At 42.1% G+C, this 23,234-nt stretch overlaps 2 protein-coding genes across 2 annotated transcripts; one reads left to right on the top strand and one right to left on the bottom strand.

Annotated features, from left to right (window-relative positions):
• Positions 1-164: 164 nt before the first annotated feature.
• Positions 165-3,552, top strand: LOC105907240 (carboxypeptidase O-like). Its single transcript, XM_031577461.2, has 7 exons — positions 165-262; positions 925-1,032; positions 1,375-1,491; positions 2,039-2,132; positions 2,453-2,655; positions 2,828-2,912; positions 3,192-3,552. The coding sequence occupies exons 1-7, from the start codon at positions 173-175 to the stop codon at positions 3,467-3,469; spliced, it is 975 nt and encodes a 324-aa protein (XP_031433321.2). The 5' UTR covers positions 165-172; the 3' UTR covers positions 3,470-3,552.
• A 2,682-nt stretch (positions 3,553-6,234) lies between these two features.
• On the bottom strand, positions 6,235-16,111 carry LOC122133325 (nuclear factor 7, brain-like). Its single transcript, XM_042709271.1, has 5 exons — positions 15,538-16,111; positions 13,668-13,763; positions 13,503-13,558; positions 6,405-6,508; positions 6,235-6,257 (listed from the first exon to the last, which is right to left on the bottom strand). Exons 1-5 carry the CDS (start codon positions 15,922-15,924, stop codon positions 6,235-6,237), a joined length of 666 nt encoding a protein of 221 aa, XP_042565205.1. The 5' UTR covers positions 15,925-16,111.
• Between the last annotated feature and the right edge of the window lie 7,123 nt (positions 16,112-23,234).

The raw sequence follows: 23,234 nt of genomic DNA, 5'->3' as shown, positions 1-23,234 counted from the left end.
TTATTGATGTTGTTTATTGATCTAATTTATTGATGTTGTTTATTGATCTTATTTATTTATGTAATTTATTGATCGTATTTATTGATGCTACATCGGTAAGAGATCCTTTTTAGGATGTTCCACTTGTGACGGTAGGACATCTCGACTTTTGCCTTCTCAGATCTCTGATTGGATGGAGCGTGTGGTGACAGAGAACCCAGAGCTGGTGTCCTCCTCTGTGTACGGAGAGACCTTTGAGGGCAGGAACATCACATACCTCAAGGTTCAATCTGTACCTCCGCCAAGGAGCTTGTTTTTGGTTTAGTTTGTGTATTTGTCTGTCTGTCTGTCAGCAGGATGATGCAGAAACTAACGGGCCAATTTTCATGAAACTTGTGCATCATGGACCAAGGAAGATTAAATCTTGAGTGGATCCAAATCAAGATCCAGATCCAGGATTTTTTCTTAATGATTGTGAAATAGATTTATTTATCCAAGATAGCGTATGTTGGCCCTCTAAGTTTAGGTTAGTGATATAAGGCAAAGTTGACGGCTGCTAACTGCTGAATGTGAAACAAACATAAACAATCCCAGCCAATCAACACGGTGCTTCTGACGCACGGAATGGAGGGGCGTATTTGATTGGCCGTTGAGCTCAAATATCAACAACCTTTCACAAAACCGAAACCGAATCACAGATTATGCCTTTAAGAGGACGGTTTGTGAACAGCTGTGGACATGTATAACTGTGTGTGTGTGTGTGTGTGTGTGTTTATGCGTGTGTGTGTGTGTGTGTGTGTGTGTGTGTGTGTGTGTGTGTGTGTGTGTGTGTGTGTGTGTGTGTGTGTGTGTGTGTGTGTGTGTGTGTTTGAGTTGCATGTTGTATGCATGCATATGGAACGGTGCACAGGGTTGGATGTGACTGTATGGACTGCTGTGTGTCAGATTGGTCTAGGCTCTGAGGGAGTGCAGAAGAAAGCCATCTGGATGGACTGTGGTATCCACGCCAGAGAGTGGATCGCTCCTGCCTTCTGCCAGTGGTTTGTTAAAGAGGTATAGAAAGAGCATCACTAACAGGTTAAAACAACATTATGTAACAATTTGCCACTTTTTGCACTATGTAGTTTTGTTGTTTTAGTTGGAAGAAGAAAAGCCTTCACAGCTCGACATCGCCAATAACCAAAATATGCCAGTTAGCATGATAGCAAGCTTGTGGCAGTGCCAACTGGGCTATTGGTGGTGTTTGCAAGGCTTTTACATATTTTCAGTTGAATAAGTAATATGTCAATCAAGCTTGATTAAGTAGACATCCTAAAACCTACTGCACTATCGCACCTTATAACCTGAACTGAGAAACAGTGATTTAAAATACTGCTGTTTTTTTTTCTTGGTCAGATTTTACTGCACTACAAAACAGACAAGAAGCTTAATGAGATGCTAAAGAACATGGACTTGTATGTCACCCCTGTGCTGAATGTTGATGGCTACATGTACAGCTGGATTAATGAGAGTGTGAGTTACCTGGTGAACATCAGCCATCATCATCATTGCAGTAGGCCTATTCCGTTCATTCAATATCTTCTGATTCATGTGTTTATGGTAGACAGTATTTTGTCAAAAGTTATGTTGGTAAAGTTGAGAAATAACGAGCAGGATGTCTCTTCTGAGGGTGTTTTGGCTCTTTTCCCTACTGGGTTGGGTAAGCTTAATCACTGTTGTTTCTATTTAGTAATGGCTACTAGTTTCTATTCACCATTTCACTGAAGGGATCTCTGCGTTTGTGAAGTAAGCTCTGACCTGATCCAATCACAATTAATATATTTAGGATCAATGCTCAGTGTCTATCCCCATAGTCCAATTGGTATCTAATTTAGTTGTTCCAGACCACAATGTAAGCAGTGAATATAGGTTGGCAGCACCAGACTACCAAGTAGGACCTCTTTCTAAAAGACATATTAGGATACTGAGCTGATAAACTAATGACTCTATGTTGGGATATTGAGGTCATATACTAAAACTGTGACAAAGAGCTTTGAAAAGGGATTGACTGTTTCCCCAGACTCGACTGTGGAGGAAGTCAAGGTCGACGCCCCATGAAGGCTGTACCTGCCATGGCGTGGATCTCAACAGGAACTTCAATGCAAACTGGGGCAGTGAGTTTCAGCACGGCTAAAAGGGGATATCTACATTTCCAAAATGAAAATTCTGCCGTTATCTAAAGAACAGCGTGCATCTGCGGGAAATGTTTTCACCATTTGAGGATGGCTTGTCTGACTTTAGAAACTGCTCAGTGGCTCCCCCTTCATGTGGCCTGGACACGTGCCATACCTGCTATAACTGCCATACCTTAGATACGCTATAGTTTACAACTATAATGTGTATATGAAAGATATGACAACATTTTATGTTTTGATGATTAATCCATGAGAATGAATGTGAATATGCATTCCTGAGTTGCTTCCCTGTGCTCCAGCTGTGGGGGTGTCCAGAGACTGCTGCCACAACACGTACTGTGGCTCTGGGCCCGTGTCAGAGAAAGAGGCCCAGGCGGTGACACAGTTTGTGGGGAGCAGAGTGGACCAGATCCTCTGCTTCCTCACCATCCACTCTGCAGGTCAACTACTGCTCCTGCCGTATGGACACCCCCACATCTCAGCACCCAACTATGACGAGCTGGTGAGACGCCTACACACGCTCACACATGCACACTGCAGTTAATAATGGTCAAACTTTAAACTTCATCCCTTTATACTATGCTGCAGCAAACCCCCCATAAAGTGTAACAGTCTCAGCGGGCCGCATCTGGGCCAGAACTGGGCCGTGTGTCAGTAGTGTGTCTCCTCCACAGATGGCTGTGGGCCAGGCTGCTGCTAAAGCCATGAAGGCCGTACATGGGATGGACTACCGAGTGGGAACCTCACCTGATATTCTCTGTGAGGGACTGTCTGTCTGTCTGTCTGTCTGTCTGTCTGTCTGTCTGTCTGTCTGTCTGTCTGATTGTCTGTCTGTGTCTGTCTGTCTGTCTGTCTGTCTGTCTGTCTGTCTGTCTGATTGTGTAAATATAGAATAGAGTATGTGCAAATGTGCATACATGTGTGTACAGCATATAACAATCCCCTTATCTATCTCTCTCTCTCTCTCTCTCTCTCTCTCCCTTCCTCCCTCCCTCTCCCTCTCCCTCTCTCTCTCTCTCTCTCCTCTCTGTCTTCCAGACCCTAACTCTGGTTCCTCCCGAGACTGGGCTCGTCTGATGGGGATCCCCTTCTCCTACACCTTTGAGCTGAGGGACAAGGGCGAGTTTGGCCACCTCCTCCCCGAGGAGCAGATCCAGCCGGCCTGTGAGGAGGCCTTCGAAGGAGCCCTCTTCATCATCACCTATGTCCATGACAAGGCCTTCCACAACCGCACTGAGATCGGAGCCGCCAGTGTAGCTAGAGCCTTCTGGGCCACCGTACTGGCATCCTGCCTTGCCACCATGTACCTGTTGTAGGGGAGACAAAAGGAGGGAGCCAAGGGGAGATACAGGAACAGAAAAAGGGGACAGGGTGCAGATGAAGAGAAAGCAAATGCTTTCCAGCTATTGGACCAGATACCAGTAGGATAACTATGATGCTGTTTGATTGACAGCTGTCTCTGTGGATGGTTTTACTGTCACACTTTTTGATAAGTTAGTTTGAACAAATGGAAGGAATTAAAATGTTATGGATGACAGACTATTATATTGCATATGTTGAATAAAAATGACATTCATATCCATTCCATTTCCTATTAAATATGTATTTATTTAAGTGGGTACACTAAAATCATTGTATGTATTGACTATACCAATATATGATGCCAGATATATGATAATTATAATAACATTGTTATTTTCTATAATTACTTAAATCCATCAGAGTTTTAAGGATTTGCTCACAAAGACATGGGACAATTATCAGATGTATTAAAGCGTTTTGATAACGTCATACCCCAGTCCAACAGCACTTCTTATAGGACAGCCTGTGGAATCATCATTTTCCTCTAGGGGGCGCGGTTTTCGTGACTCGTTCTGCTAAATTGCCATCTTGGTTGGATAAACCATCGACACCACCTGGGAACACCTAAACTCTGTCGTCGGTGACAAAGGTGGATTTCTATCATTGTTAATGTCTGTTAATGTCAAACGTTGTAATGAAGGTGTTTACGTCTGTCTGCTGCACAAGGAGAGGAATTCCGTTCGGGACCATTACAGAGTGTGTGGCCAGCAAGCTCACTCGTATACACACTACGCTTTTCTACACATATCCTCGAAGTTACAGACTTCAACGCAGCAAATATCTTGTGATCCAAGGTGGACTGGCGTGCCTGCCTGTACCCTGTGTCTATTACAATGGACGTCACATGACAGCTTGGGTTTTTTAAACTTTTTGTAACATGTATCACCACCTGATACCTCAAGTTCATTTAATTGGATGTTTAACAACCAATCAAACGGCAGTATAGCTCTGCTTGTTGTCAAAAAATTCACCACACTGAAGAGAGGCATGGCAGGACTTAACCCCACACGCCGAAGTAATGATCATTTTCAACCGTTTTTTTATTTATTTATAGATATCTGTGCCAAATATTTCATAGATTTGATATAATATTGAAAGATGTAAAGTATGAATTAAGTTGTAATATCACATGTTTCAGTGCAAGTTTTTACACAGGATTTTTTCAAAACCATGTTATTGAACTCAATTCAGTATTGATGAATGACCCTAAACTTTGTTTGTATTCCTATTATATATATACGTATATATATATATATATATATATATATATATATATATTTAATCTTATATGTGATATTGAGACTATTTTTCAATATGACATTTCTTCCTCACTGGCTGACTGACTGACTGACTGATATATATATACTGTATAATAGGAATACAAACAAAGTTCAGGGCCCTTACATACTCAGGAACAGTATGGTGACATAGCACAGCCTATTTCAATCTGCGATGGTTGACAGAAGCGCTCCATAAATGCTCATATATTGCAAGACAAGAGGGTCTCTTCAGATGCCAAAATAATGTAAAACTCTGTAACGCCAGTGTAGTCTCGCGACTTACTCAGGTTTGTCCTGTTGGTATTGCACTGGCAAAATAAACCTTTTTTTTTGCTCCACACTCTGCCAGACTTCTGAAGTAAGAAAAAAAAGAAAAAAAAAAAAGAACCAAGAGCAAAGAGTTTTATTCAGATCAGCAAAGATGAGTGTTTTTTCTATCACAGACCTACAAATCAGACACGACACTCTCTTGTCCACAAGAGGGCATTGCAATATAAGCTAAGGTTTGTGAGCTTACAGAAACACACACACACACACACACACATACATACTCACACAAACAGCAATCCATTTCCCTGATACACTCACCTTGATCTCACCTATGTATTAGTTGTCACATGTCTAAAACATTGAGCACCAAGTGTCACATAACTTTCAGGTATAGGTCAGGCTAAAAAAACTACAAAATACTACAAAATGCATTAATTCATGACAAAACCATGTAACTCCATGAAAACACAAATGCTTTGGCACTGAGTCCACAGAATCTCAGGCCCCCGTAGAGCCACACGCTGACTGAAATGAGCCCCAGTGGAACTCACTCAAATGGATGAGGTGAAGTAGATCATGGGAGTTTTAAACCACAATGTGTATTTCACCCTCACAGATCAATTCATCTTGTTACAATCTTGTTAAGATATAAACAAAGAGTCTATGACTATTCAGCTACTGCAACTAAATCAGTTTCATTTTACGTTCAACAAATGTGGCTGCCATGTTCTGAGCAGCCTAAGTGAACTACTGTAATGAAGTAGCCAGAGGCTGGGTAACTTACTACTCAAACAACTGCCTTTGCATTTGGTGGTGAAATCAATTTCAGCTCATTTATTTACATGAATTAAAACAGATGGAACAGATTATTGTATCACACATACAAAATTACAATTGACACTTACCTTATATTCCTGTGCTGCTTCTTCTAAGGGACTGAAGTTGTGGTTTTTATGTTTTTTGTTTGCCTGAATAAACATGACACAGACTGTTAATCCTCCAGATAGAAGGCTTTGAAGTGCACTTCATGCAGACTGCAGGGCCCCTCAGCCACTGGAGCTTCATGACCTCTGTCCGGTAAAAATAGTCTCACACAGGTGTCTTAAAGCCATGTTAATGGGATATCCGTAGTTTGATGACATATGGAAATGTGAACTCCATGATGCATCCTAGAAGTCAATGATGAGAATATCTGAGGACATTTACACAGGATCCATTCAGTGTTTGTCAGACAGTGAGTGCTATTCATGGGAGAGGCTCTCTGGAGTGCATGAGGACTCAATGAATGAATCAAGGGGAAAATATGAGTTCACTTCTTAAATCACCAGAGGGCGCCCACCTGCTCCGCCTCCACACCTGCTGGAGAGATGTTGAGACTCTGATTGGCTGGGGACACCGGCTGCAGCATCATTGCTTCTTTTACAGAAACGACTCAGGCAAGGACTAGAGGAGGGAACCAGAGCTGTGTACAAACAGAGCACAGACATCACACCTACTGGTCTCTAGTGGAATCCAAGGAGGGAGAAGTCTCTTAGGTTTACAAACTGCACACACTCACATGCACACACACACAGAGACACACACACAGATACACACACAGAGAGTTCCCACAGCGAGTGCACCTCATGTACTTCATATCAATAGTGTACATCATTTTGTAGTAGTATAGTAGTTTTAATAGATTGTTATCATGAATATCCAAGTGGTTATACTGTTTGGTAATATTCGACCCACACTGGTTGTTATACTGATTGTTAATAGTCTACACACATACCACCCCCCCCCCCCCCCCAACACACACACACACACACATACACACACACACACACACACACGGCTTGTGAAATTCAGACTGTCCCATTTCTCCCTTCATTTCTCTCACTGACTGGAGATTCTCTCCCCTCACATTTACCTCAGTATGACCAGGATGCAGGAACATGTCATGTCCACAAGGTGTCAGTATTGCCATGTTGTGAAAATCACCTTAAATGAAACAGGTGAGAAAGATTTTTGGAATCCATTTTAAAGTTTATTAGCGATAGAATCACACGTTTGCAGAAAGTCACATAGTACATACAGAAATGAATTTACCTCAGAACACTTCTCTAGATCCAATATAACCTTCACCATCATAGTGCTGTCCATGACATTGAACTGAAACATTTCCATAATACCTTCCCCCCAGCACCTTTGAAAAAAATGAATCAAACTATTGTGGCTATAGTCAAAAGGCCTTTAACAGCCTAGTGGACAAACAACTACTGGTAAAAGCAACACATCCCCTACTAAAGTATAGAAATCAACAGACAGCATTCATTAGTTATTAGTTCATTAATTCAGATTACAGAAACAGCATACTAATGACACAAACAATAATGCAGAATTAATTCCATCACAAAATCTACTCATGCGATATATTTGATAAGAGATACGGGCCCAGACACTAAGAGCCTCCATCAGTGAATGACATTGATCTGTTACCACATCTGTACAAGTGCATGGCTGATAGTAATCACCAGAGGAAACCAGAGTGACTCCACTGGCTCTTTCACTGATTGACCCTGACAGAGGCCTTCAGTGGGACACGTGTACACTGAGAACCAAAGAATGGAATGACTCTCTCAGTGAAAGTGTCTGTGAAAGTGTACAGATGTGTGTCATTATCAGGGTCAAAGAATGACAGCCTTCCTCTGTTCCAGTCCAGCTGCACTCTGATCCTCTGGAGTTTCTGCTCCACTCTGATGGGAGAACCTGCCTTGCTATGAAACACCCAAGGAAAGGCGGTAGACAATGCTGTATATTCAACATTATTATAGTTTACAAACCAACATCCCCTCGAATTGCCAATCTCCCCCTTCCTCCCAGCCACCTCAGTCATAATACCCACATCCCAATTAATATTGTCCCCAACCTCCACATCCCACCAGTGTGTCCCTGAGTTAAAGCCCTCAGAGCCCAGGACGTTGGCCCAATAATCAAATCTCTCTGGGTTATCAGGAAGCTGCTGTGTCTCATTACTGAATCTTACACTGGTCAGATCCTCAGATAGGATGAGACCTGGGTATGCAGTGTTGGGATCCAGAGTCACAGGAGCTACAGAGACAGAGAGAGAACACACACATGAGAATTCAGTCAAGATGATGACTACTTATATTGTTATTTCCATTCTGACGTGTGTGTGTGTGAGTGTGAGGGTGTTGTAACAGCATTGAGCGGAGTCCAAAGCTCAGAGGCAGATTACCACAGCCGAACATTGACTGTCTTGCGCTATTTTGCGAGTGGTACATTTTTGTAGTGTCGGCGATGCGGAGAACAAAGCACTCATAATTATATGACAGTGTTATTAGTACACAATAGCATATCCTTATTGTAGGAAATGATTAAGGTGGACTCATGATAAGAATAGAGAGAAATACACACAATTTATTTTCACTGCCAATTTATTGCATTTTTTATTAATACATTTACATTTTGTCATTTAACAGACGCTTTTATTCAAAGCGACTTACAAGGAAATGTAAAACTACACTGAGGTAGGAGGTGAGGGGAATCGAACAAGCAACCTTGCAGTTACTAACCGGTAGCGGTATCCTTAATACCAGTCCACACTTGCCATCATGTTGTCATACATAGATCCTATAAACATCCCAACACACCGCCTCTTGCCTTGCTCTCACAGCGGTGGCGGTGTTGAATTTTGCCATGATTATGGTCTTGTATTCTTCATAAGCGTTCATGTTCATCTCCTGCTCGCCAGCGGAGAAAAAAAGAGCCCTTTTCTTTGAGTTTAGAACCATTATACCGTTAGAAAATCATTGTTTTGGCGATCAACCTTTCCTGCCTTTTGAAGTAGGACGTGCACGCGCAATTGCCCTGATAAGTTTAGCCTGGTTGAAATTAACCACATTAACCGCGGATGAGCCGTTGACAAACCGATATTTGCTGTTCTCAATCAGCTCGCTAATGTTAACGGGCTAAAAGGACAATTGATTAACTTAGCTTCAGCCCTTACGACGAATGGGGCCCTGATAAGACAAGGGGCCTCATTTATAAAACGTACGTACGCACAGATTTGATCTTAGAGTGTTCGTGCGATCAAATCCACGTCTAAGTACAGATTTATAAAAACCGTCTTAGACGTAGAAAAGGACGTATCTCTACGTCTGGTTCTAGTTCGTGTAAGTACATTTCCTTGTGGCAATACTGGAGTACTGCAGGAATTCGGAACTCTCCGAGCAGCCGACACGCAGTTTCATCATCATCATCGTCACACTGACCACCACCATCACCATTAGGTCTAATGGTAAAAGGCCAAATGAATGTTTCGCTCAATAAAATCAATTAAACCATTTGAATAATTCATACATGAATGAAATTCACGTCTAATAGGTATTCATTTTAATTCCACAGGTGTAAAACATTTCGCTCAATTTATAGCCTATAAAAAGCCTGATAGTTTTCAGTAGGAGATATGGCTGCATTGGCGTTGTTAGAGGATATTATCCCTCTATGTCCGAAATGTATTACATGTCCATACAGTGCCCAGCAACTGCGGAATGTGAAAGAGGATTTTCAGCGTAAAACAGGGTTCCCAATGGCTTCTCACCACGATTGCGCACACTCAGACAGCCTAGGAAGCCCACTTCAATACAGCACATGCCCGTGCGTGGTCGGTAGTGGAGCGCAGCATGGGCATACTGAAGGGAAGGTGGCGATGTTTGGATGCATCGGGAGGGAGACTGCTATATGAGCCCAAAAAGGTTTGCTAGATCATCCTAGCCTGTTGTGTGCTACACAACATCTGTCTAAGCCATGGCATAGAGCTAGGAGAAGACGAAATGTGCATGGACCAAGATGACCACCCTCCCATCCCAGCTGGCTGGAACACGCACATCACTGCGCTGAGAAGACGGGAGCTGATTCACCAATTATACCAACAGTATAAGAATAAATGCACACATGTTCATTTTCTTCAGAATGTTTTATTTAGGCACGTTTGTTCAAAGAACCCTCAATAGCGGACAGAGTTCGGCAACAACCTCACTAACAGACTCATTCAAGTCCCTTTGTAAATGAGAAGAGGAAGCTGGTGATGGCCGACGAGGCCCCGATGCTGGTGCAGCAGGTGCTGCTGCCTCAGATGCGGCTTCTGGTGCTGCTCGTGCCACAGGTGCGGGCGCTGGTGCTTCGGAGACGTGTCTTCTACCATGCCACATACTTTGCTTTTGCCATTACGCCATCCGACAGGCTTTCGAACAATGTTTTGGCCCGCATCTGCTTTTCCATCAGCAGAACGTCGATTTCAGCCTCACTATAATTCTTCTTTTTACATGTTTCTTTCTTGCTTGCCATTGTCACATTGAGTTTGTGCATTGAGGATGCGCTCTGTTTGTGCATTGAGAATATGCTAATTGGATTAAGTAGGGGCGTTTTGAGGGCGGAGATTCAGCTGCGCACAATTCCACGATCATTTGTGATTTATAAACGCAGGAATGGCGTACACATGTTTTTTTGGGCGTACGTTCGTTTTCTGTGAATAACACTTACGACCATTTCAGAAAACGTCTGAGATAAAATGTAGGATGGTTTCTACGCAACATTTTATAAATGAGGCCCAAGGATGCATATACACAGGTGACCAGCACCATTTACAACCAGAGGGGTACACTTAACAATCAATAAACACTCAAAGGACAGGACAGACTTTGATACAATAGTATAAGGTTGTTCTATGTGCAATCAGCAGATTTTAGAGAGAAGCATTTGGATTATTCCTTTCAGGCAAAATGAAAAGATAAAATGCAGAAGCCGTTTGATCAAGGCGACTTCCGCCATCCCCACTGCCATAACCAGAATGAACCTGGCCAACTCCAAAATAAACAACCAAATAAACATTCCCATGTTTCCTGGCGGCATCTATTTTTCTCGTCGGACATGCACGCCAGGTGAAGCACAATCAACAAGTTGCTGGTAACCTCTTACGCTTCATACAACATCATCTCGTACTAAGTTTGTGCACCAACTCATGTACAAAATAAATGTTTTCATAACAAAATAAAAACAGTCTTCTTTCCAGTGTGTCAGTGTTTGTACGTGAAGCAATGCGTTTGCCGTGTGTGGATAACAGTTTTTGTAACGGAGGGCAAATTTGTGCCAGCCGGGCAATTTTTTTTTTTTGTAAAACTACATCATTTTAATTACAATCCTTAAACTGAAATTATTGACTGAGCACTAAAATTACCCTGTAGCCATCTGTTCTCTATCCCGTTCCTGGCTACACTGATGATGAAGCCCCTGTTTTGGCGTTAACTGAGTTGAGCAAAGGGCCTGCATGTCACACCAGGCAGGATGAGAGAGTATGAGGAGGTTTGATCACCACTCCAGTCTCCAGCACTGGACTCACTCCTGGAACTCCATGCTGAAGATCAACACGACGAAAAGGAAAAAAGCCTCCACCTACATGGGATGGGAATCAGCTGATCTCTCTGCTGTGTGGCCTCATGTAAAACCTGCTGAACAGCAAAGAGCTCAGCCTGCAGCTCAGAATGTCTGTGGTGTCACTTAACCTTAGAGAGCAGATTTGTGTGGAGCGCAACAGAACTCACTGTATTGAACAATCTCCTTCATCTCCTCCCAGACTCTGAACTTCAGGTTGCCCAGGTGTTTTGCCACATTGATCAGAGGTCCTGAAACCTTCTCTGGATCCTGCAGTGTGCACTGGGCTCTGGAATAACATTCAGGAGTCAGTGCTGCTGTGGGTTTGAGTTCAGAAACACAGAGAAGGGAGAAACAGGAAGCAGATCACTCACCTCTCCACTATGCTCTTGTAGTTCTGTGAAATTAAAGAGGAAGATGGGTTAGGCATCATTATCAAGTCAGTCAGAATATAAAAATGATGTGTGGATAGCCTATTTGACTAAAAACTAAAGGGGAGTGTGTGTGTGTGTGTATGTGAGTGTGTATGTGAGTGTGTGTGTGTGTGTGTGTGTGTGTGTGTGTGTGTGTGTGTGTGTGTGTGTGTGTGTGTGTGTGTGTGTGTGTGTGTGAAAGAGAGGGTGTGTGTGTGCTCCAGTGTGCTTGAGTGTGCACTGCTGGGTGCGTTCCAGAAAGAATGTGTGTGTGTTCCTCATTTCCACGTACCTGTGTGTGCACGTCTGTGAACATACATGTGATGTGAACAAAGGACGAGTCTATGTGAAGCACAAAGTCTTCTCCTTGTGTGTGTGTGGCTATGCTAAGAGCAATGTATGTGTAATCTGTGTGATTATGATGCCAGGTTAGAAGAGGGAAATGGCTAGTAATGCATGTAATTGTCACGTTCCTGCTGAGCTCCGCTCCGGCCACACCCCCTTCAGCACTTATCTACCATTCACACGGTTGCGTCGGAATGCGTTGATCCGGCAATGTTGACGCATCCCCATTCACTTTGAATGGGGTGACGTCATCCTTTGCCGAACTGAATTGTGGCTCTGTTGGGTTCCGTTGCGTTGCGTTTCATGCGTTGCTTGCGGCAACAGTTAAAAAATGTTCGACTTTTCGAGAGGCAATGCATGCGTCAGCCAATCAAATTGCCTTTCATGCATAACTGACAGCACAGCAAAAGTTACCGAGAAATAGACACTGTACAATGTAAAAACCCCTTTATTGTAACTGAAAAATACATCTGATAGGATTTGCGAGGTGTCTGAGTCACCTATCTAATGTTAGCATGCTACTACTCACAAGATAAACAGCTTGCTAGTGGCCTGAACGCTGCAGCGTTTAGTTTTGTTCGTTTTGAGAGTTCGCCTTTTACTTTCTGCGCCAAGTGCTAGTTTCCTTAGTTTGCTGCCAGCGCTTAGAGCCTGCGCCCCTCCGTGGGTTTGTCCACGTGTATCAACGTGTGAGAGGATCTGTTCCTCAACGTCTGTGTCTCCTTCAACCTGTTGGTCTGTCCTGTGTGTTAATTGGCTGTTCGTCCACAATAAACTCTGTTCCATCAAACTACATCTCTTCCTCTGTCAGTCCCGTGACAGTAAGAATGTCCACTAGTTCAGGGGGCGTAGTAAAGGTGACATCAGGCTAAAGTTACGGATTGATTGGAAGAGAGGCTGACTGTTTACGCAAATTCCTGATTAAAATCACACCATGGACAAATTCCAGGTGTACCAACAGTTTGTTTGCTTACGTGTGTGTGTGAGGGTGTTAGTAGTGTAAGTTTGGATCTTTCCCTTCATCTCATCATAAGCATGAGGTTTACTTACAAAGATAAAGCATGGGCCCTACCTGCAGGAATGTGATGTCATCAGCCATCTCCTTCTCTATGGCTCTGATTGTGTCTGAAAGAGATGAGATCTCTCTGCTCATCTTCTCAATCTTCTCCTTCATCATCTGACCCTTCTGCTCCTCTTCCTCCCTCAGTGCAGCTAACCTGGCTGCCTCTTTATGTCGTAGAAACTGGTGAAGCTTCTCAAACTCCTCCTTGATCTGCCTCTCTGTGTGTTGGGCCTGGACCTGTAATACCACATGTCATCACATAAAGGTGTCTTAGTTAATATACAGTATGATATTAATTTATGTTTTATGTAGAGTTGTTTTAAAAGAAACAATCCATAACTCTTACTCTTATGTGTTGGGCAGTTTTATCACTGGTTGTTTTAACTTGTTTAAAGTTGTCCAGCTTCTTCTGTAAGGGCTCCAGTTTGATCTTCAGTTCTTCCTGTTATGAATTAACACATTATTTAGGTATTGACTGTCAACATACGTACCTCCACATGTCTGGATGCTAGATTTAGAACACTAATTATTAACATGTTTGACTTGGTAACTGATTGTGATCTATTAAATGCCTCTGCTCACTGCAGTGTTAATAGTGCTTTGAGGATGACCTATTTATATATATAACACTCACACATACATACATATACATTTTTAAGATATTCTTAAACATAATGTTTCAAGACTTCATGCCAAGGGAATCAAATGAATTCATGAAACTGTTTTTCTTAGTTCTTAATAATACAAGCTCTTTGTTAAATGTGAAACATAACATGCTGGCCTTAAATTGAAATATGAATTGTACATGTGTTCTTTTCTTGCCTTCTGTGTGCTGTCTTATTTTTTAAAAGATGGGAATATCATATGTAACATTTATACTGATAATGAAAGTTGCTTACAGTCAGATTTTACTTTAAGCCAGCACAGCACAGTAGCAATTATGTCATTATGAATATTATGTAATTTCATTATCTATTGTTTTATACCCATAATTAATGTTAAAACATTTCTTTATAAATACATTATTAAGTGATTATGAATGTTTAATTAATTGATTAACAAGCTACATTCTGAATGAGGTATTACCAATTACTGTGCAAAGGTCAAACACAGTCTAAAATTGTTACAATGAAACAATGTATTCAGTGAATGTTGATATCTTGATGAAGGTGATTTTAACTGTGTTTATGACAATATAATAACTGTAATTGTAAGAGGTGTTTTATACAGTAGGTACAGACTCATGGAGAAGAGGTTAAGAGGAGGATGTTCTCCTGCATACTGGACATTCCCTGGATCCTTTAGGCTCCCAGAACTGCTGTAAGCAGACTTTACACACACTGTGACTACATGTGAGAAGAATGGGATTCTTGAAGATTTCACAGCACACAGGACAGGAGAAATCAGACTCTGAGAAAGGAAGCCATTTTCTCCAATAGTTGTGGTCACCCTAAAATGTAGCTGTTTTCACTGCTATTAGTTGCTCCTGTACTTTATCCTGCCTTAATGTTATGAATCCTTAATCTCACAAGACCTTAGGCTTTACCATTGCAAATTGATGAAACTATTGCTAATTTATAGTTTCTGTATAAACAGTGCATTCACTTCCAGAATGACACAGAGGATGAAGTTTTGAGAAATGCCTCTTAGGTTCTTTATCTTCTTCAGGTAAGTTGAGTCTGAGGATATGGCCCTGTGAATGGTGACTTCTCATTGGTCAGTACTGAACTTTAAATGGAGAAGAACTTGAACATTCTTTGTGAAACTGGTTCTCCTATCAGTCTGGGCACTGATGTCCCTGATGATGTGGGTGATAACTGTGACTAACACTCAGTCATTTTTACTGACGAGGAGAAACTGTGCGTACAACATGAAATTTTAACTGCATTCAAGACGATATACAGTTACATTTAGTCATTTAGCAGACGCTTTTGTCCAAAGCGACGTACAATAACTGTATAATAACTGTAATTGTAACAGGTGTTTTCTACAGTAGGTACAGACTCATGGAGAGGAGGTCATGCAAGAAGGTTCAACGGTAGAGAGGAAAGATGAGATAAGAGACATGATCACACCTAGTGGTTCGGAATGAATACTACAGCCACTAAACGACTATCTGCTGAACTGGGTTTCTGGGTGAAGTTTTTCCAAGAAAATCGATATGGTTGTCCATCGTCACTGACTAAATGTAAACAATTGATAGCCACTAATCTTACCTTACGCTCAAGTGCTGCTTCACTGATAGGGCTGAAGTTGTGGTTCTTGTGGAGTTTTGAGTCTCGACACACCAAACACACAAGCTGTTTGTCATCTTCACAGAAAAGCTTGAGTTCAGAACGGTGCAGACTGCAGAATGCTTCTCCCTGAATTCTCTCCTGTTGGAAAGTCTCACACAGGTTCTTTAGTTTCAGGTTGAGAGGATACTTTTCTTTTGAGCAACTTGTCCTGCAGATTGGACATTCCCTGGACCCTTTGGTTTCCCAGAACTGCTGCAGGCAGGTGTTACAGATGCTGTGAGTACAGGTCAGAAGAACAGGATCCTTGTAGATATTGTAGCACACAGGACAGGAGAAATCCTCTTCTGAAAAGGACTTGGATGCCATTTTGTCTGGTAGTTGCAGTTGCAGTTATGCCTGACAGTCTTTGCTTTCACTTTTAATTGACTAAAAACTCGGGTCAGCCTGAACTAGAAAATTCACTGATATTAACGAGACAAAAGCACAGCCACTGTTTCCTGTTTATGATCCTTTCTCATATAGATAGCATATGCTCCGTCAGGACGATGTGTCAAATGGAACTGAACAGCAACATGTCTCTCAACTTCACTTCCTCATTCACATGAGGACTTTCTGAGGGAGGGGTCAGATAAAGTCATAAAGGCTTCTCGTTGGACAGTACTGCAACTGTTTCCTCTCTCTCTCTCTCTCTCTCTCTCTCTCTCTCTCTCTCACACACGCAAACACACACAAACACACACACACACACAAACACACACACACACACAATGTGACACTCCTTTATCGAAATGTTAGTGTTTGACACAAGTATCATTCTTACTTTCTCTCAGAAGAACTTTCATCTCATCCTGGATTGAAGTGCATTAAAAAGCCTTTCACGAGCGAAACATCTTATTTACTATTTTTCAAGTCTTTTAAGTGCATATCTGTCAAAGGGAGTGTTTTGGGTACAGTAGGTTTTGTGTCCAATCTAATCATCTCAAATGAAAATGAAAGATTCAGTGCAACAGTAACAGGCTATACTAGCTGGATTCAGGACAAGATAACAAATGGGGCCTCACACAGTCTCTTTAGTCTCACACAGGGTCTTTAGATGCAGGTTAAGTGGAGGGGGTTCTTTTGAAAAACTATTCCTGCAAACTGGACATTTAACTGGACTGAATCCTGAATCCTCTGGTTTTCCAGAACTGCTCGAGACACATTTCACAAATACTGTGACTACATGGCAGATTTACAGGATCTTTGAAGATTTCGCAACATATGGGACAGGAGAAAGATCTGGAAGATTTTCTCCATTGACTGCAGTTGCTTTACAGTACTTGATTCATAAACTACCCACCTATACTGCCTTGCAAGGAAACTGGCCACCTGACCTTCACAACCATGCTCCAAGATAACAGCCCCTCACACACACTCACACATGCAGTCTACACAGCCTTACGATTCAGTGTGCTGTGTGCAGTTGTTTTGCACACTGACAGTATCAGCAGGGGTGCCTGCAGCGGTGACTGTGGGGCGGACTCCTTTACCTGTTACGCAGAGGATACCTCAAGAGAACACAGAAGAGTTCAACTTGAACACACTCAAACACATTTAACTTAATTTTTATGAGGAATGGAAATACCTAATATGGATCCCTGTAACAAACATTACACACATGAATTCCCCACATTAATCATGACAACAAATGGAACAGCACACACACACACACACACACACATTGACTCACTTAGGGCGTAGTGTCCCTTGAGTAACACAAGTGAGGCAAGATGTTCTCGAGTCCAAAGTCTTACAGCTCCAAACAAACTGTGGCAAATTAACGGTTGAAGCAGGGACAGGGTTCAACACAGACATGTTATTTCAGTCAAAGGGTTCCTTTAACAGACAGTCACAGCGCAGCACATGGCACACACAGGATAACACAGATTGACACACACACATACAGTAACCCATGGGTCAGACACATAACACAGACACACACACACACACATAATCAATTTCCACATTCGAATGAAAAAGCCCAAGATCCTTTTCATACACCCTTTGTCACCACCGGCACTCTCTTGATTCTCTTGGGATTTTACATTTTACTCAGTGGCAAGTAGACCCGTATGGAGCAAATGCCCCTAATGGAGCTCAAATAGAGCCGATGGATCCTGGTAGGTCCTGATGGAGTGTTATTTAGAACAGGGGAGAGAAACTCTGATTAACATCCGAATGGAGCTTCAAAGAAGCCTGAAATGTCTATTCCCACACAGGTGATGTCGGGGCCGTTGAGGCCAGATAAAAGAGAGCAGACTCAGGAGCAGATGGACGATGTAGGTTCTTTTAATATGAATATATTACCCTATATAATTAACATGGCACCGATTATGAATGTATTTAATGAGAACAAGACCTAACTAATAATCTAATCATTTATTTGTATATCTCAAACCTAATCTTTGAGCCAATCATCATTATAAATGCATCTCCACAGCAGGTCAGGCATGAAGATATCAGGTTATTAGGCAACAGGTGCCCATCATGGTAGAGTTTCTGAAAACTAGTAATTTCATGAAAAAAATAAGGAGAAATTCCTGTCCCATCTCCTCCATAACCAATCATCAGAATGAAGTGCTGAATTGACCAGATTACTTCTTGCATTCCCCATGAAAATACAATAACTATGAAATATAATAACCACCACAACTTCAGATGAATCATTCATGTATATCACCATGCATGTGAATAAATCGTGTTGTGCTGCCAGAACAAATTGCAAAAAATAAAAATGGTGCCTGATCATCAGTGTTCAGTGTTTGCCAGTGGTGGCTCCTGAAAAAATTCTCAGGGGGGGCAATTTTTTTTATAATGATTAAGGCGACCCATTCAGGAGGTACATTAAGTTAGCTGATTAACTCGTACAGCAATACCTTTTTGTCCACTAGATGGACACAACACACAACAGTAATATTTCCCCTCTAGATACATAGCTAGAGTAGCAAGTTACAGGTGGAAAACTATGGAAGAAAGTTGCATCCAGGAGCCTTCATAAGCAAACATGATGTGGCTCCACATTAAATTATCCCACTTTTTCATTATCCACATGTCTCAAATGTTGTATGATGTAACATAGCTTAACAGGACACATGATATGTCCAGTAACAACATAAAAAAGGGGGCAACATATAAGTAAAAACCAACCATATTTATTGACTGATCTTAAAGGTATTGGCTTACAAAAGCAAAATAAGTCATCACATAAAAAATAATTCAGTGTTAATGCAAGAAGCGAACATTCACACTGTGAAACCTATGAAAAGTGACAGTGGTATATAGAAATACAGGCCGCGTTAGCCACTTCACGACCGCGATTTTCTTTCGTTCCAATTCTTGGATGTAGGAATTCCCTCCCTTTGTAGAAACCTGTTGAATGGATAGATTTGGTCTAGAAAGTCCTAATTGTTTTGTTGTCAATTTATCTACATTAGTACGGCGACTAAAAAGGAGTTTCTTTCAAAGAGCGAAGTTGTTGCACTGAACGTGAGCCATCTTGACAGAATGTCGAAGCTGTATGACGTTCTTATAACCTTTTACGTCCATTTCTTATGACAAAAGCATGGAGGGGCGAGCCCTCCCGGAAGCCATATACCTCGTTTACACCAACATGGTGCCGGTGCCGGGCCGGTGCCGGGCCGGTGCCTTATCTGGCACCAGTTCTGCGCGTTTCAACCTAAATTTTGTTGGTGCTGGTGCTGGTGCTGGTGCTGGTGCTGTGCATTGCATAACAATGATTATGACTGATGTAAGAAATTACAGTATATCCTCTGAGTGAGCATGAGATTCATGATCAAGCAGCTGCTGTGCACCAAAAGTTGGCCAGCATAATCTCCAAAATTGCAATCGTATCATGGTAACAAAGGAAAGGTCCCCACACTGGATTTGCTCAGACACCTGGGGTCAGGAAGCAAGCTGAGGTGCGAGCGACTGCAATTAATCATAGTATAGGAATGGAGTAGGCCATTGAGAACCATCTCAGTCAGTGAAACCTGATTATCATACAGAACAGCAAAAGGTTGCCAGACCTGTTTTCATTTGAAGCCTAGCTCATTTACATTAAAAAGCCTAGGAGGTGTCTTAAACAGTATTGGAGATGCTTGTTGTTCAGATCTGCACCACTGAATCCGGGGTATGTTCCACGTGCTTCGTTACTGCCCTTTCCTGGAATTAAGATTGCACACTTTACTGGAATAAAGATTGCGCACTTCACTGGAATAAAGACAGATTGCTGCATCAACCACAAAAGAAACTTCCTTTTTCTTAAAAACACAGATTGCTACATGAACCACAAAAGAAACTTCCTTTTTTCAAAAAAAAAAAATGCTGGCGGGCCAGAATTGGTCCGGGGGCTGCCTGCTGCCAACTCATGGTGTAGGCTACTGGGCTGATTGACTGAAACAGGGAGCTGACGATAGCCCCGCCTGTTGGAAATAGCATGTGAACTAAACCACTTTGAGGAATAGGGGGATCATGATTTTTCAACACTTAAAAAGCACCGCTTGTGTTGTCGGGCTTTTATTTAATATTACTATATTATTAAAAATGATTTATTTGTGCATGATTGTTGGGGGGGGGGACTATCTTCGCTGTGGGATGATGTCGTAATCTCTACAATACTTGAATGCTCTGTCCCCTACTTTTCTCCTACCAATTTGGTATACATCATGTATATACCATATTATGTTTGTATGTATTATGCACATTAACACCATGTATGCTGTGTACAATAATTTTCATACTTTTATCAAGGTGATTTCAACAGTATTCCAGACAATGTAATAACTGTATTTGTAACAGGTGTTTTGTACAGTAGGTACAGACTCATGGAGAGGAGGTCATGGAAGAAGGTTCAACGGTAGAGAAGAAAGATGAGATAAGGGACCTGATGACACCTAGTGGTTTGAACACTACAGCAACCACACCGCTATCTGCTGAGGTGGTTTTCTGGGTGAAGTTTTTTAAAGAAAATCCATATGATTGTCCAACGTCACTGACAATACAGTATAAAAACAATTGAACACAAGTGCTGCTTCACTGATAGGACTGAAGTTGTGGTTCTTGTGGAGTTTTGAGTCTCGACACACCAAACACACAAGCTGTTTGTCATCTTCACAGCAAAGCTTGAGTTCAGAACGGTGCAGACTGCAGAATGGTTCTCTCTGACTTCTCTCCTGTTGGAAAGTCTCACACAGGTTCTTTAGAACGAGATTGAGAGGATAAATCTCCTTTGAGCTCCTTCTCCCTCAGATTGGACATTCCCTGGAACCTTTGGTTTCCCAGAACTTCTGCAGGCAGGTGTTACAGATGCTGTGAGTGCAGGTCAGAATAACAGGATCCTTGTAGATATTGTAGCACACAGGACAAGATAAATCCTCTTCTGAAAAGGCCTTGGATGCCATTTTGTCTGGTAGTTGCAGTTGCTCTACAGTTATGCCTGGCAGTCTCTTCTTTCACTTTCAATTGACCGAAAATTCACTGAAATTAAACGAGACTCCAAGATAATATTCCAGTCTTCACAGCTGCTGTTTCCTGTTTATGATCCTTTCCCATAAAGATAGCATATGCTCTGTTAGTACGATGTGTTAAATGGAACTGAACAGCAACATGTCTCTCAAATTCACTTCCTCATTCACATGAAGAGTTTCTGAGGGAGGAGCTCAGGTAAAGTCATAAAGGCTTCTGATTGGACAGTGTCGCTACTGTTTCCTCTCTCTCTCTCTCTCTCTTCCACACACACACAAACTTCCACACACACACTTCCACACACACCCAATCAGACAATTCACATTTAAAAAAAGCGTTACATGTATTTACCCTCAGGTTCAGTCCCTTTAGGCTGCAAACATTGACAGCACCAGTGGCATTTCTACATTAGTGGCACGTGGGGCACTGCCCCACCAGATCCAAATGGCGCTGTGGTGCAGAAAGCTCAATACATCTGTGCTTTGTAGCAAAATATATCTTACTTTATTTAATATGCTAAGTAGCGATTCAATTGTGAATGTATGTGTATGAATGAACTAGACTCATTATAATTATAGTGCTGTTCTGGAGTAATTTGATTCGTGTGTGTTTCTGTGTGTGTGCTTGCTCTGTGTGTGTGCTTGCTCTGTGTGTGTTTCTGTGTGTGTGCTTGCTCTGTGTGTGTTTCTGTGTGTGTGCTTGCTCTGTGTGTGTTTCTGTGTGTGTGCTTGCTCTGTGTGTGTTTCTGTGTGTGTGCTTGCTCTGTGTGTGTTTCTGTGTGTGTGCTTGCTCTGTGTGTGTTTCTGTGTGTGTGCTTGCTCTGTGTGTGTTTCTGTGTGTGTGCTTGCTCTGTGTGTGTTTCTGTGTGTGTGCTTGCTCTGTGTGTGTTTCTGTGTGTGTGCTTGCTCTGTGTGTGTTTCTGTGTGTGTGCTTGCTCTGTGAAAGGCTGCTCTCCGCTGTCCCTCTGCTCTATGGGGCAGGGCGGCAATCTTAAGACTATTGCTATGCTATGCACATGTCAACCTCACACTTTTTGCAAAACAATACACACAGTGATTTGCAAAACACACAAAAAAAAAAAACTGTAATGCCAGTGGCAGTGTCCCCAGCACCTACGGGACTTTGTTCAGAATGTCAGACTGACCCATCAGGTGGGGACTGTGTAGCGTGTGTTTGTGTGTGTGTGTATATATATGTGTGTGTGTGTGTGTGTGTGTGTGTGTGTGTGTGTGTGTGTGTGTGTGTGTGTGTGTGTGTGTGTGTGTGTATATATGTGTGTGTGTATGTGTGTGTGATACGACTGCTGATCCCATAATGCTGTGCGAATGTGTTAGTGACATAGTAGATGTTAAATTATGTGGTTAAGTCCTCGAGCTTAGAATGTAGTTTGTGACTCCATACTTTCAAGACAATACTTTCTATTTGTGAAAGTCAGTGTGATTAGGGACAACTGACCTGTCAAGTGTGTGTGTGTATGTGTGTGTTTGTGTTTGTGTGTGTTTGTTTGTGTTTGTTTGTGTTAGTTATGTGTTCGATCTTAGAATGTAGTTTGTGTCTCCATACTTTCAAGACAAAACTTTTTATATCTTATGGATACTACCACTACCACTCAGTCAGACATCAGGGCTGGAACCAGCATGTCAGCTTGAAACAGAATCACTCATGAGCAATCCAACCTCTATCACCACTCACCAAGCTGTCAGACACAACTACACACACAAGCATGCACACACACACAAACACACACACACACACCCACACACAGACACACAGACACACACACATGCACACACACACACACACGCACACACACATTTCTGAGATAATTAACCTTTTATGACCCCCTCCAGTATTTCATCATTAGAGTTCACACGAGTCAAAAGCCTCCACACCTACAGCAGAGATCTGGAGACTCTGATTGGCTGGAGACAGGTTGTTTTAGCTCAACATGATGAGAAGGAAAAAAGCCTCCACCTACATGGGCTGATCTCTCTGCTGTGTGGCATCATGTAAAACCTGCTGAACAGCAGGCTCAGAATGTCTGTTGCATCACTAGGGAGGATATTAAGGTGGAACAGTGTGTTGTTTGTGTGGGAATGTATGTATGTGTGTGTGTGCGTGCGTGTGTATGTGTGTGTAATGGAACTCACTGTACAATCCTCTTCATCGTC

Source organism: Clupea harengus, chromosome 2 (assembly GCF_900700415.2).
Source record: "Clupea harengus chromosome 2, Ch_v2.0.2, whole genome shotgun sequence".
NCBI lineage: Eukaryota > Metazoa > Chordata > Actinopteri > Clupeiformes > Clupeidae > Clupea > Clupea harengus.
The sequence above is the reverse complement of the archived record's forward strand: the minus strand, read 5'-3'. Positions and strand labels throughout refer to the sequence as shown.